Genomic DNA, 15,359 nt, shown 5'->3' with positions numbered 1-15,359 from the left:
TAAAATAATTGCTAAATTATTAATGATAAAACACAAAAACAATAGAAATAATAAATTATTTATGATAAAATATTTTCCGACAAAAATTTGCAACGAAACAATCCTGAAATGATCCACGAGAAATTTGCGACGAACAAATCCGTCGGAAATTATGCATGGGAGATTTTCGACGAAAAATTCGTTGGAAATGACCCGTAGGAAATTTGCGACAAAAGAATGCGTCTAAAATGAGTCATGGGATATTTCCGACGGACTTTCCATCGGAAAGAATCTTGGGAAATTTCCGACGGACTTTTCATCAGAAAGAACAAAAAAATCCCATGGATAGTTTCCGACGAACAAAAAAAATCCGTTGATTTAAATTTCCTACGACCATTTCTACGACGGATTTTTGTCCGTCGGAAATTTCTAATTAGCGACGGATTTTTATTGTTACCAACGAATTTTTGCCGTCAGAAAAACACAATTTTTGTAGTGATTAAAAACAAAAGAAATCTAGAATTAAGCTACAAGGTAGTCAATCCAACATGAGAAACAAATATTAGTTGTTATTCTAGATACATCGGTGCTGTAGTAAGATGAATATCAGTCTAGAATAACCCTTGAAGATGATTTGTGCTTGTTCTTTGTATGTTCTAGATCTAGTTTTGAACATTGTAGGAAAATGAATTGATATTATTTGCTGGATAACGTGGAAAGGCAAGGCATGTGATGCTTAAATGGGTTCTTGAGCAAGTGGTCATATGGTAGTCGAAGGCTTCAAACTTAGTGTCTCACATTTTTTGTGAGCGTTAGAGAAAAATTATGTCTAATAGAGTTCTAAATACACAGCGCCATTTGTTAATGATTTTGATTTGGGGTTGACCTCTTTTGATGCTCCTTGGTTATTCCTGGAAGCAGTTGAGTGTTAGGTACTAAATTTTGGCTCAGTTCAAGGGCTATGTATTTTGGTAATTGAAAGAAGAGCAAACCTTACAAATTTTGGTATGTGGAAGGATAATTTAATTTCATTAACCTGGAACTGGAAGAAACCCAATACTCAGATATCTAAGTTGTTGATAATATATATTGAGAAGGCAACACTTGGTAGGATGCAAACCAATTTAGTTACTAAGGCAAATGACAAAAGGAATTCGAATATTAATTATTCTGCAGATGTAATCAGTTATCAGATACATTTGACCAACAATTATTCTTGAGAATTAGGAAATTGGATATATTTGACCATTAGTCTCTATGCAAGACATTTTGTTAAAATCAATAATTAAATTTGAGGTGGAGTTTCCGCTTCAGTTATATTATGTTGAAAATTAATGATAAGGGTATAGGGTATAGTTCTTAAAATAATATTGTTGGCCTATTCCAATGGCTTAAGACACATGGGAATGGCAGTTCTCTGATAAATGCACGCAAGAGGCCCTCCCCCTACCTCCTCCAATTGAGTACCAGTTAATTACTTTTACAGTAGGTCCCCTTAGGAGAGTCATTATTGATAGCTATTCCTTTTACTATAAGTCCCAAATGAATATTGGGTAGGTTGGGATTTTCATAGATAGCCTTAAAAGAGTGATGTTTTAGAGAACCCTCATGGTCATCATTCTCCCAAAAACTGTGAGAATAAGCATTAAGTGCATAACTTCATCGTATCCTATTGATCAAATTTTGGACACTGTTGTCAAATGTCCCTTGTCAAGTTTTATTGTCATTTTGGTCAATAATAATGCATAGAGACTAACACGTGCATAGATTAATGATCATATGTCATAGGTTATGGATGAGATATTGAATCATTACATGTATTCACATTACAATACTCACCTTGAGAACACTGCATGGATTGCTGTATGAATGTTGTCATATGCAGTTCTCACAGCGACTATGGTGCGTGTGGTTCTTTGGTCTTAAATCACTGCTCACTGCTCACTGCTCACTGCAGTTGCTTACATGAGGGGTCTTATTATGTTGTGTTAGGTGATTATAAAGTTAATTATTGAAGATATTACCAATAATATGGTGGTATGTGAGTGACTTAGACGTGGTTTATTCGTTGTACATAATCGGAATAATGTTTTCAAGCCCCTTTATTGAATGAGATATCAAAATGCTTGGCCATGTTGAAATGAGTCAGGAGTCTGGAGTCCACATTTGTTTTAGTTAGTTTATTCAGACACCAAGAAACCAGAACTTCAACTATACATGGGTGATATGTTCCGTGCCTTGTATTTAATTAAGGTAAAGAGAATAGATTACATGGCAATGTGGATCATTGAAAAATTATGTCAAATCATTAAAATTCCCATTACTTAACAGTGATGTATTGTTAGATACTTAGATACCACTCTCTAATTGTGATATTAAAGCAGGACTTTAATATTATTGCTCTGTTACTAGGAACTTGCACAGTCATACACTTAGAATGGATCAGCATTGTAATTTAAACGCATAAGATGAATTCAGTTGGTAGTGACACCCCCTGTTTCTCAATAAATACATTGCATGTGTACCCCTAGAAGGAGGGTCACTGTGAACGTTAAAAAGGCAGAGGTATTGTCTGCAATTTGAAGAAGCCACATGGGGTGTCAATGCAATTTGGTCTAATAATAATTAGTTATAACATATGACAGAGGAGATAATGTATTTTCTAATTTCTTTTCTTCTAGAATTTTCTGACATGAAATCACTTGGTAATTTGTTATATACATTTGATGAAATAAATTAGATAATTAAAAGTGACTGTGCTTTTAATCCAAATTTTTTTGTGTGAATGTACTAAAACAAATGCAGAAAGCTAAATTGCATTATTACAAGTGAGATGCTCACTTGTTCTGTGACATATTGCTTCACACAGTTCAGAAGGAAGCTTTTGCACACCACTGCTACAATTACACATTACAAATTGGAAATAGTTGAACTTATCGAAACCTACAATGCACCCACCCAAATTTAAATGTGTCTACCACATTGACAGTTAACATACATCATATATCAATTTACAGAGTCTGTCTTGATCAGGCCATGACACTTCTTCTGGTATTATCAGGCTGAATTGAATTTCAGTTCAATATGCCTAAATGTACAGACAGGATTCCATGTAGAAAAGACTACTATATGTTGCTTTCCCTTAGGGAGTTAACAGAAAGTAGTATCGATGAAGACTGTTGCTTCGTCCGGTAATATTCAAGAGATGACCTAATGGATTTCATGATAGTGAATGATATAGTCGTTCCAAGAATTATATTAAAGATGAATCCATGTATTCGAAGATGAAGAAGCTTTTCATAAGGTTTGTGTTTCAAAAAAATATTCACTAAATTAGAATATGTTTTGCAAGATTTCATGAAATACAAGATTATAGCTATTCTAACTGGTTTAAGTTGTTGTCCTTTAGCTCCTAAAATTAATCATTGGCATTACAATGTCATACTTCCCTTCCTCTTAAAACTATGTGATACATAGTGATCATATCCGATTTGAACAAAATTACCTAGAGGACACTTATGGTTTCAACTAAAAAATTGAATTTATGTTTCAATGCATAATTTAAATGAGATGTTTTACTTGACCTATTCGAGCTTGCAGTTGTAGCTCTACTTAGTGTCCATTTGATTTAGAATTTGATAAAATTGATTTTGAAATATTGAATGTGATTGAGATGTGTGCTTAAATTAATCCGACAGGGACTAAGTTCTTTAGTTTTAACACCGATTGACATTCTATCCTTAGCCCCCTTTTAGAAAACATGACATGAGATTCCACAAGTTTTGGGTAACGAACTAGCAAGTGAGATCAATAATCTCACTATAAGAAATCCTTTTTTGTCTACTAAAAAATACTCAATCCAAAGTCGTAGTCAAATACAAGGTAGTTTCAAGATTTCATCTCAGGTAGGCTTCTGTCTACACTTGTCTACATTCATGTGTCTTCATGTTGCATAATGCAGATTTGAGTGGGTAAAGAGGTTTATGTGACTGTTAAAATGTCAGATGGCATTAGCACTAGTCAATTGACTAAATTCCAGAGTTGCACGCAAATGTTTTGATGATGTTGAATTCTTATGCAAAGATTTCTGTCCATCTTCTCTGGATGACATTGCCGAAGATCGAAAACTACCGTTAACCATTCTCTTATAATTAAGACAAGCAATGTATTTGAAATTTTGAAGTTAAAATTTTGTTATTCTCACACTGCACGCTTTGTGTTGTTTGGTAATTGTAGTTGCTCCATGTGTGGGGATCATAATGGGTTCTGATTCAGATCTACCTGTTATGAAAAGTGCTGCTGAAATCTTGGAGATGTTTGGTGTGCCTCACGAGGTAAAATTGTTTTGATTTCCCTGAGGTGGTTTGTTGTGTGTGAACTTGTTTATCCTTAAATATAATGTATATATGTATCAAATTTCAGGTAAGAATAGTTTCAGCTCACAAGACTCCAGAATTGGTGTTTTCTTATGCCTCATCTGCTCATGAACGAGGCATACAAGTCATTATTGCTGGTGTTGGTGGTGCAGCTCACTTGGCTGGTAAATTATTTAAATTTAGCTTTATATAATTATCCTAAGGTAGTGCCTTTTTACCATTAATTAAGCCTCAAATCTCAGGTATGGTGGTTGCTCTTACTCCCTTGCTTGTTATTGGCATTCCTGTGCGTGCTTCTACCTTGGATGGGATTGATTCACTCTTGTCAATTGTCCAGGTAAGTTGGTTCAGTCTTGTTGGTGCTAGAGTTTGTTTCCTTTTGTCCATCTTCAAAGTTTACCCTTATTTTGCCTTGCTTTATATCTGTGTTGAGTAACCTGACATGAATTAACCAAAGAAGTGGAATCATTGCCAAATTCAATGTTAGTGTTAGGAACCAGAGTCACCAAATATCAATTAAAGAGTGAAAATGCAACAAGAGAGGTATAGAACATGCATTATTCATGAAATGAGGGAATCACTGTGGAAGACTATTCCTAATGAGTAATGCCAGAGAGAGGCTCCTACAGAGACCTACTGCTCTTTATCCACAGCCAACACAATCTCCCACACCCACAGCTTATATGTTAACCAAAAACAGTTACTCTCCTCTCTCTCTCTACCACACAACACCCCACATGACACCTTCTTGACTTTCCTTTTTCATCTCCTAGTGTAAACCTTCCAAACCTTGGGTCCATGTAACAATTGTTGGACCAATCAACCAGATGATCCTTTGGGTTTTACAAATTGGTTTAGGCTCTAACATCCAGTGACTGCATCAATTGGGTAGGGCCTAGGAAATTGCGCCAGTGACTAAGGACTGCACCAAATTACTACAGCTGATTTGTAACATGTACATAGTGTTAGGCTCAGGTTTTTTTTAAGTGTCTTTTAAGAAAATAAAAAAATTTGAGTTAAAAGAAAGGGAATATATATATATATATATATATATATATATATATATATATATATATATATATATTAAATGAACAAAAGCTCAAAATTAGAGGTAAAAAAGATTGAACCAAACATTGTAAATCAACGATCGGACACATTACAAAATATTAGCATCATTGAAATATTAAAATGATGTGTCGAAACACACGAGAGCCAAAACACTAATGAAAACTATATCTTAAAAACCAAAGTACTACCATGACATTAATAACTTAAAGTAATAACACTTTTCTCACAAAAATAAAATAAATATAAGAGACTGGAAATGGTAAGGAGTGCTTAGCTACCAGTTCCTTTGGTGGCAAGAGGGTGGATGTCAAGCTTCATTTCCTCTAATAGAAATTTTTTGGTGACTTTGATTTACAGAAATCACATTCAATCCATTTGCTGTAGGAATTTTCACATAGTATTTTGCTTAGTATTATTTAGGTCTTGCCTTTGATATTGTCTAAAGCTATGCACATTTAATTAATAATAGGGAATATTATTGGCAAAATATTCATTCTCTTATTGTTTATTAATCTCAGAATCAGAAATATGCCAAGATTGTAAGATCAAAATTTGGTTTTCTATGGCTTTTCTAGTGAGTGTTATTGGATCTAGTAATAGGGGGTACTGAATCAAAACTTGTAAGTTGAAACTTAGGGGTACATAGCTTGTCCTGCCACATCTGGAGGTTCTGGTTTGAGTGCATTTGTAGGAATATAAATGGCTTCTCAATTTAGTTTCTCATTTGCATATCACACATACTTATTGGTCTCTCACCATGCAAATGAATTTGAGAAACCAACCACTTTTATTATTGTGGTTGAGTTATGTTGAAATACACACATTAGAGCAGACAAAATAGAAAAAAGATCTTTTAAGAAAAGAAAAAAATTTGAGTTAAAAGAAAGGGAATATATATATATATATATATATATATATATATATATATTAAATGAACAAAAGCTCAAAATTAGAGGTAAAAAAGATTGAACCAAACATTGTAAATCAACGATCGGACACATTACAAAATATTAGCATCATTGAAATATTAAAATGATGTGTTGAAACACACGAGAGCTAAAACACTAATGAAAACTATATCTTAAAAACCAAAGTACTACCATGACATTAATAACTTAAAGTAATAACACTTTTCTCACAAAAATAAAATAAATATAAGAGACTGGAAATGGTAAGGAGTGCTTAGCTACCAGTTCCTTTGGTGGCAAAGAGGGTGGATGTCAAGCTTCATTTCCTCTAATAGAAATTTTTTGGTGACTTTAATTTACAGAAATCACATTCAATCCATTTGCTGTAGGAATTTTCACATAGTATTTTGCTTAGTATTATTTAGGTCTTGCCTTTGATATTGTCTAAAGCTATGCACATTTAATTAATAATAGGGAATATTATTGGCAAAATATTCATTCTTTTATTGTTTATTAATCTCAGTGTAACATTCCATTTTTTTAACATAAATTTAAAAAGTTTTTTAGTAAAAAAAATAAATAAATAAATAAATAAAGAGCAAATAATAAGTTGAGTACCCTAGGTATAAATAGCTATGTTAAGTCAGGTGTCTCCTTTTCCTCTCATTTTCGTTTTCTCTTTTCTCCACTCAAAACCCTTTCTTTTTCCCGCAGCCTACCAAACTTATATCAGAAAAATGACGATCTCGAACTTGTTCACCGTTGGATCGTTGTGAAATTTGAGCAGAACGTTCATAACCCAATTCCGAGCATTCTCACCGTTGGGAATTTTGATATCATGTCTGAGCTAAGAGAAATACCCCTCACATTGTAGCATTTTCCTTTCCCGCATAAACCCAGAGCTGTCTCGGTAAAACTATGATCCCATTTTCGTTAAGCGTTGGATTTTCATGAAATTTTGATATGTTGTTTGAAATTCAATTGCACACACTTTCACCGTTGAGATTTGCGAGATAATACACAAGGAGGGAGAAAAAGGAATCGCAACATGCTGTCATTTTATTTATTTGTTTGATAGAGAATAAAATAATGTTTGTTTTTATAAAATAATAAACAATAAATAAATAAATAGAGTAAATAATAGGTCGTAAATACCCCTAACTATAAATAGCAACATGCTAGGTCAGTTTTCAGACTGACTCCTCAGCCTCCTCTGCCTCACAATTTCATTTCTTCTCTCTTCTCTCAAAATCCTCTCTTTTTCTCGCAGGCTTCCTAACCTATCTCAGAAAAACGATGATCTCGGACTTATTCACCGTTGGATCGTCGTAAAATTTGAGCACTACGTTTTCAGCCCAATTTCGAGTATTCTCACCGTTGGTAATTTGGATATCATCTTTGAGCTGAGAGAAATACCTTTCGCATTGTAGCCTTTTCCTTTCCCGCAGAAACCCAAAACGGTTTCAGTAAAATTACGATCTCGGTTTCGATAACCGTTGGATTTTCATGAAATTTGGATATGTTGTTTCAAATTCAATTGCGCACACTTCAACCATTGGAATTTGGGAGATAATATTCCGGAAGGGAGAAAAAGGAATCGCATGAAGACAGTACAAGTGGAGGTTTCAGTCTCTTCTCCGTCTCTCTGACGTTTGGGAATTCTATCGGAGCATTCGGAGGAATAACTGAAGGAATCTCAGGGGACCGCTAGAGATGCTGCTATCGCTGTCGGAAGACACGTGAGTCCGCTTAGAGGTAAGGGATGAGTTATTCACAATTGGGAATTAGTGAGAACATGTGTAGGGATCCTTAGAGATATCAATTGGAATAAGTTTTGGGGTGTTTTTGCAATTTTCATTTTATCCTTATAATTTTTACAGTGAATTATATATGTTTGACAGACCAATTGTTGTGAAATTGATATGCTATTGTGTTGAGCGTGAACCCTATAAATCGAGCATTTTTCTAATTAATATGAATTGATGAAATAAAGTAAGGAAAAATTTAGAGAGAGATATTGATTTTGTATTTTCTCTTTTTCTTGCTTTTTTTAGGTTTTTATATATAATTTTAAAAAATTAATATCATAATTGAAATTGACCAAAGTGTTCATATAATTATTCAGAATTTGTGCATTGAAAGCTTACTTTGAAATTTGTGATTCAATATGATGTATGCTAGTTTATAGATATAGAGGTAGCTATTTATATTAATAATTTATGTAAATAATATTGTAGAGTGTTATAGTATGATTCCAAAAATTATTAAGTGTTGGAGTTTGAGAATATTATGGTTAAATTTCATGAACATGTGTATGTTGTATCGTATGAATATCATTGGGAATGTTATGCGATGGTTGATGTGATGTTATGAGATGTTAAAGTGTGGACATGATATTCGATTGTGAATAAGTGGATGTGTTAACACTTGATGTTACATTAATTATATCGTGAGCTATAAATTATACAATAACCCGACCAGTGTTTATGTGCAGTGTTAAAGAGAAAGTGTAGGTTCCTAGTTAGGAACCAGTGTTAAATTGTAGCGCAATTGTGTTAAACATGAGTGTGAGGTCGTGGTATTGTATAATTCATGAGTTGTGCTTATAAATGAAATATGTGATGAATTGTGGAATGATATGTTGTCTTGAGATTATAATATTGTTATTGAGATTGAGTAAAAGTGTAAAGTAGAATATGTGTTGAATTGTGAGATACGTGAAAACATGTGATGGTGGATTGTGACATTATGAGATGTGAAATTGTGAATGAGTTTTGGTTGTGAATAAGTGTGTGATTAACTCTTGATGTGACATTATTTGTGTTGTAAGCTGTGAATTGTACAATAACCCGACCAGTGTTATCTTGAGAAAAGTGTAAATGTGCAGTGTTAAAGAGAAAGTGTAGGTTTCCTATTTAGGAACCAGTGTTAAAGAGAAAGTGTAGGTTCCTATTTAGGAACCAGTGTTAAATTGTAGCACAATATGTTGTACGTGCTTAAGACACGAGTGTGAGGTCGTGGGTATTGTATAATTCACTAGTAGTGTTTGTGTGCTAAAATGATTTTAGGGGTTGGACCTGAATCAAGAGGGAGAGACCCTGACGGACTCTTCGGAATGTAGGCCTTGGGGGTCATCGGGTTTGAGTGCTCCTTTAAGCCTATGCTGATCCCATATGGTTGGAGTATTCTCGCAAAATATCGTGACCCTGACTGGTCTCCCTATGATCTTACTTAGTGAGAGTGACCTGACAAATCCATTGTGTGGTGTACTTGTTATGTACTCCTAAGCGCCCCAGGGTGGTTTTTCACTGACATGGTACCACATTGCATATAGGCTTGAGTCTTAGCATAATTGTCTCATGTGCTTGCTAATTGTTCATTATAAAATTGATGTGTTATTATGTCTTGATTGGAGTGTGTGATTCTTGTGTATTGTGATTGATGATTGAAAGGTGTGATTGATGATTGAAAAGTGAATTTTGAATGACAAAGTGATGAAATAATGTGAGATATGCTAAGTAAATTGTATTTGACTACTATATGTTGTTTTGTTTCTCTCTAGTAGTTAGGAATGTGATAACTCACTCCCGGTTTGATGTTTGTGTTTGGATCCTGTGATGATCTTGAACCTTGTGTTCGGGGAAGCAGATGGCTAGGTGAAGTGCTTAAAGGAACCTTGTGCTGAAGGACGTCGGGACACAATGCTTTGATAGGATGTGATAGTGGGGCATAAGTTTTATATTAATTGCATAATGTTAGTCTATTTTATTTTATCTCACTGATTTAACAAAATATTTTTGTAAATTTTGACGGCCTTGTTTCGAGCCGAATATATTTTTAATAAGTTTTAATTGATAATAGTGAAGTGAATGTGAACCTTTTACCCGTGTGAATTTGGTTACCGATATTTTTTATATATTTTATTTATTTATATGTCGGGGTAGAGAGTGTCACAGTTATCTCACAGTTGGGGGTGAAACCACGTGGTGTGCTCTGAATGGCGAAGATAGGAATAATAGTACAAACAATTGCATATGCTCCTTTTCCTTGGAAAAAGCAACACTTGAGGAATATTCTACAAATTCCTTCTATTCCCTTCTATTATGTCATTTCCTTAAATTCAAATGTTAGCAACTTCAAACATAGAAAGGGAAAACTGAAATATGAAAAGTGAGATCGTGCACTTCTCTTTGTAGCTAACATAGTCATTTCGTACTTTGTTAGACATCACTTATAAGGATATAAAATGAAGTGTATGAGTGATGTAAGTCTAGTGGACGCGTATAGAAACAAATCAGTATGTAAACATTGGTTTTCACAATACTTGGATGTGGTTAATTAAACAACGCATTGGACGCTGAATATATCTTAACAAAATTATTTTCCTCTTATAAGTGAACGCATACTTACTAAAGTTGTAGAAGGTGAATAGATAATAAGCGAGCTTGTTTTCATAGTCAGTCTTGTTCACTTAATAATAACTCATTAGTCCATCTATAATTTATACTTTTGTAATCATCAAAATCGAATATATGATAGTTCGTCCAGTGGTCAATGGAGGATCCAGACCTAACAATGTCACTGGTGGTGGCACAATCGACCTGAAGATGGCGTAGTTCGCATTCACAGTGACAATTGATCTAGCTAACAAGAATGACCACATCATTTTCCCCACGCATGAGTCCAAGAGAGTGCTTCATTACACACCGTCGAACTATTTTCATGTTGCGTTGCATGTCTAGGAGCCCGCCAACACTATCGAACTACTTGTGTCATGCTAGGGTTTTTTTGCTTGAGGGTGCCTGATGATGTGTTTAAGAGAGCATAGGGACATTTTTGTCTCTTTAGGGTCATTTAACTTTCCTATGGGTGCAGGAAGCAACAGCCATCAACATGACCCATTGAGCCCCATTAGGTAGGACCAACAACATACTTGCTGTTTTTGGAGACTAATCCATCCCCAAAACAGTTTCGGCGAGTCTATCAAATAAAGTTGAAATTGTATATTCTATAGCACACTGTGCATTAGAATAATTCTATATTCTGTTTATAACATTTTCTTACCAGTCTTTTTACTTATTAAACATAAAAATATATTAAATATTTTATATTTTCAAGATATTAAATATATTTATTTTTATTTAGTATGTTTATAAAATATTAGGAAAATTTATTTACTTTTTATTTGGTGCAATTTTTTTTATAAAATGTTAGAAAAGTTTATAAGAAGATTTATAATGCTAATAATATTTTTTTCTAACACTCTTTATTATTGAAATTTACTTCAAAATTACTTCTCTCACTTTTTATTGAACGTAGAAAGCATCAAGCATCAAGCATCAAGTTAAATTTACAAAGTTAACTTCAATCGAACGTTATGTTTTCAATTATAATGTGAGCAGACACTTTTTTTTTTTTAATTTAAAAGTAAGCTATAGTAAAATTTATTTTTAATAATAAATTTCAAAAAGAAAATATTGCTAGTATTGTTATTAGCATTCCATGTAACCATCATTCTCAATCACAACTTGATTTTCTAACTTACGTTTTCAAACTCATTTTATATTTTACCATCATCAAAACTGAACACACACATCACAGGTAGATTCCTTTCATTCTCCAAAGGATCTCAAAGACATGTAAGCTCCACTTTCATGCATCATATTCGTATGATTTTAGACCATTATTTATTCAAATGTTAGACTTTTGTGGCATCCCCCACTTAGTTCCCAGAAGTGAACCAACCCAACCCCCAAACCCACGGCTTTAACTTTACTGCTGAGCCATGTGGACAACTAGTTCCTATCTTTGCTTCCTTCATTCCTAATAATCCTTCATAGCCACCCATCAATTCCATCTTCACCAAATCCTTCAAAAATGAGCAGAGCGTCAGTGTGACCTTTTTTATTATTATTATTTTGCCACCTTTTTACTCACAACACATTCTATCTGTTCATAGCAATTAATGTTTTGAACCGTCAAGGCTCAAAGTTCAAACCCTTGTAATCATTCAAAGTCCTTGATTTTCCATATCTTGCCTCATGGCCACCAAACTCAACATGCTCCTCAAGCTCCTGCCTTTGTTGGTGTTCCTTCTGATCCCAGTTTCATCTCAGCCAAACCAGCTCTTCTATGCTGGATTCAAGGGTCTGGGAAGCAACAACATGACCCTTGATGGGGTTGCAGAAATAGAGCCAAATGGGGTACTGAAACTCACAAATGATTCAAGTAAAGTGATGGGTCATGCTTTTTATCCAACCCCTTTTCGGTTCAAGAACTCTAGTGGTGGTAAAGCTTTCTCCTTTTCTTCCTCTTTTGCTTTGGCTATTGTTCCTGAGTTTCCAAAGCTAGGAGGGCATGGCCTTGCTTTTACAATTGCTCCTTCTAAGGATCTGAAGGCTCATCCAAGCCAATATCTTGGTATTCTTGACTCAAGTAACATAGGGAACTTCTCCAACCACCTCTTTGCTGTTGAGTTTGACACAGCAAAGGATTTTGAGTTTGGGGACATTGATGACAACCATGTTGGAATTGACATCAATAGCTTGGCCTCCAATGCCTCTGCATCTGCAGGTTACTACACTGGGGATGATGATTCAAGCAAACAGAATCTCACCCTCCAAAGTAGGGTACCTATTCTAGCTTGGGTTGATTATGATGCTGCTAAAAGTGTGGTCCATGTCACGATTTCTGCATCTTCTACCAAACCCAAAAGGCCACTCTTGTCCTATCATGTGGATCTTTCACCAATCCTTAAGGAATCCATGTATGTTGGGTTCTCTGCATCAACAGGGTTGCTTGCTAGCTCCCATTACATCTTGGGATGGAGCTTCAAAATCAATGGGCCAGCTCCACCCCTTGATCTCTCTTCTCTCCCACAGCTTCCAGGGCCAAAGAAGAAACACACATCTCTGATAATTGGGGTTTCAGTCTCTGTTGTTGTTCTTGCATTGTGTGCTGTCTTATTTGGCATCTACATGTACAGAAGGTACAAGAATGCTGATGTCATAGAAGCTTGGGAGCTTGAGATTGGGCCACATAGGTACTCCTACCAAGAGCTCAAGAAAGCAACAAAAGGGTTCAAGGACAAAGAGCTGCTTGGACAAGGTGGGTTTGGGAGTGTTTACAAAGGAACATTGCCAAATTCCAATACCCAGGTTGCTGTTAAGAGAATTTCACATGACTCCAATCAAGGCCTGAGGGAATTTGTATCAGAAATAGCCAGCATAGGCCGGCTTCGCCACCGGAATTTGGTTCAGTTGCTGGGGTGGTGTCGCCGCCTGGGTGACCTCCTCCTTGTGTATGATTTCATGGAAAATGGGAGCTTAGACAAGTACTTGTTTAACGAGCCAGAAACAATCCTAAGTTGGGAGCAAAGGTTTAAGGTCATCAAGGATGTTGCTTCAGCCCTTTTGTATCTTCACGAGGGCTATGAGCAGGTGGTGATACATAGAGATGTGAAGGCTAGCAATGTGCTTCTAGACGGTGAACTCAATGGAAGACTAGGAGATTTTGGATTAGCAAGGTTGTATGAACATGGGACTAATCCAAGTACCACAAGGGTGGTGGGGACCTTGGGCTATTTGGCACCTGAGGTGCCTAGGACAGGGAAGGCCACTCCTAGCTCAGATGTTTTTGCATTTGGTGCACTTTTACTAGAGGTGGCATGTGGGCTAAGACCACTTGAGCCAAAGGCAATGCCAGAAGATATGGTTTTGGTTGATTGTGTGTGGAACAAATTCAAACAAGGGAGAATACTCAATATGGTGGACCCTAAACTAAATGGTGTTTTTAATGAAAGAGAGATGCTCATGGTGTTGAAATTGGGGCTTCTGTGTTCAAATGGTTCACCCACTGCTAGGCCTAGCATGAGACAGGTGGTGAGGTTTTTGGAAGGAGAAGTTGGTGTGCCAGATGAGTTGAGAAAGCCGGGAGAGGGAGGTTACCAGGAGGGTTTTGATGAATTCTTGCACTCACTTGAATCTTCTTCGTTTGATCAGATGAACACAGGTTCCTATGGTAGAAACAGAGACATGGATTCTAGTTTTCCATCTTTAACTGGTACATCTCTTTTTAGTCCCCATGGTAAAGGACAAACAATGTGATCATCTACATTTTACTTAGAGTTGTACTCTATGTACTTAAGATATTTGTTTATCATATCACCCCATGATGTCTCATAATAGTACACAGAAAGTTTTTGTGATGGTGAATTAAATCCCAATACAAGAAGTTCGTATTCTAATTCATCCCCCCATTGGCATCAATTTTTTGGATTCATATAATATAACCTCCCCCATCATTGTTTTTTTCAATTTTGCTTCTGTATTTTGTTGTTGTGCCTAAGAATTGATGTCACAATTAGCTTTCAAGGGTATTAGAGATACATGAGTTGTGTTAGTTAGTTAGTTAATTGAGGTTAATTAGTCTGTTAGTTAATTAGTTACATATTGGTTATAGCTTATTAGTATATAGATTCTCATTTGTATACACTTTTTCTCATTCCAATAAATACAATTTCAGATTTCTTTCAAATCATTTTCTCCTTCCATGAGCTCTGCCATGTTTCATATCAAAGGACTCCCTCAATTTCTCTAATTTTGTATAGTTGGACTTGAAATGTCTTAACTCTTAAACGTGATCCCGGATAGAGCATATTGAAGACATTTTTTTTCCTCTTAAACATTACTAACGTGTTATCTGAAGTTTTAAGAACAAAGAATCCAAACTTCTTCTTTGATGCAGCCTTCAATTATTTTTTGAGAGCTTATCTTGGAGCTGAGAGCAACAAATTTATCTTGTTCTACTCTGGTGTAACCACAACATTGTTAATTGCTGATATTTTTCATTTCAGCATCTAAACTCTGCCGAAGAATTAAAGTATTTCATTGAAAGGCGAATTTGGGCTCTTTAATTTGTTGTTAAATTGTCATCCATTACTGAAATGCATAAACTTTGTAGCCTTTTTAATATAGCAACCTTGGTCTGAACTCTGCTTTTGCTGTCTTTTCAGAAATGGTCGTTTTCT

At 35.2% G+C, this 15,359-nt stretch overlaps 2 protein-coding genes across 2 annotated transcripts; both read left to right on the top strand.

The window, feature by feature from the left end:
- Window positions 1–4,213: 4,213 nt before the first annotated feature.
- Window positions 4,214–4,791, top strand: LOC112997755 (phosphoribosylaminoimidazole carboxylase, chloroplastic). The gene is made up of 3 exons (XM_026123704.2): window positions 4,214–4,313; window positions 4,402–4,519; window positions 4,598–4,791. Exons 1-3 carry the CDS (start codon window positions 4,239–4,241, stop codon window positions 4,789–4,791), a joined length of 387 nt encoding a protein of 128 aa, XP_025979489.1. The 5' UTR covers window positions 4,214–4,238.
- Window positions 4,792–11,901: 7,110 nt separating this feature from the next.
- Window positions 11,902–14,866, top strand: LOC100801247 (L-type lectin-domain containing receptor kinase S.4). The gene has a single exon (XM_003516847.5). The coding sequence runs from the start codon at window positions 12,373–12,375 to the stop codon at window positions 14,434–14,436; it is 2,064 nt and encodes a 687-aa protein (XP_003516895.2). The 5' UTR covers window positions 11,902–12,372; the 3' UTR covers window positions 14,437–14,866.
- Window positions 14,867–15,359: the final 493 nt, after the last annotated feature.

The sequence above is a fragment of the Glycine max genome, chromosome 1 (genome assembly GCF_000004515.6).
Source record: "Glycine max cultivar Williams 82 chromosome 1, Glycine_max_v4.0, whole genome shotgun sequence".
In the NCBI taxonomy this organism is placed as follows: domain Eukaryota; kingdom Viridiplantae; phylum Streptophyta; class Magnoliopsida; order Fabales; family Fabaceae; genus Glycine; species Glycine max.
This window is presented reverse-complemented; position numbering and strand designations above follow the sequence as displayed.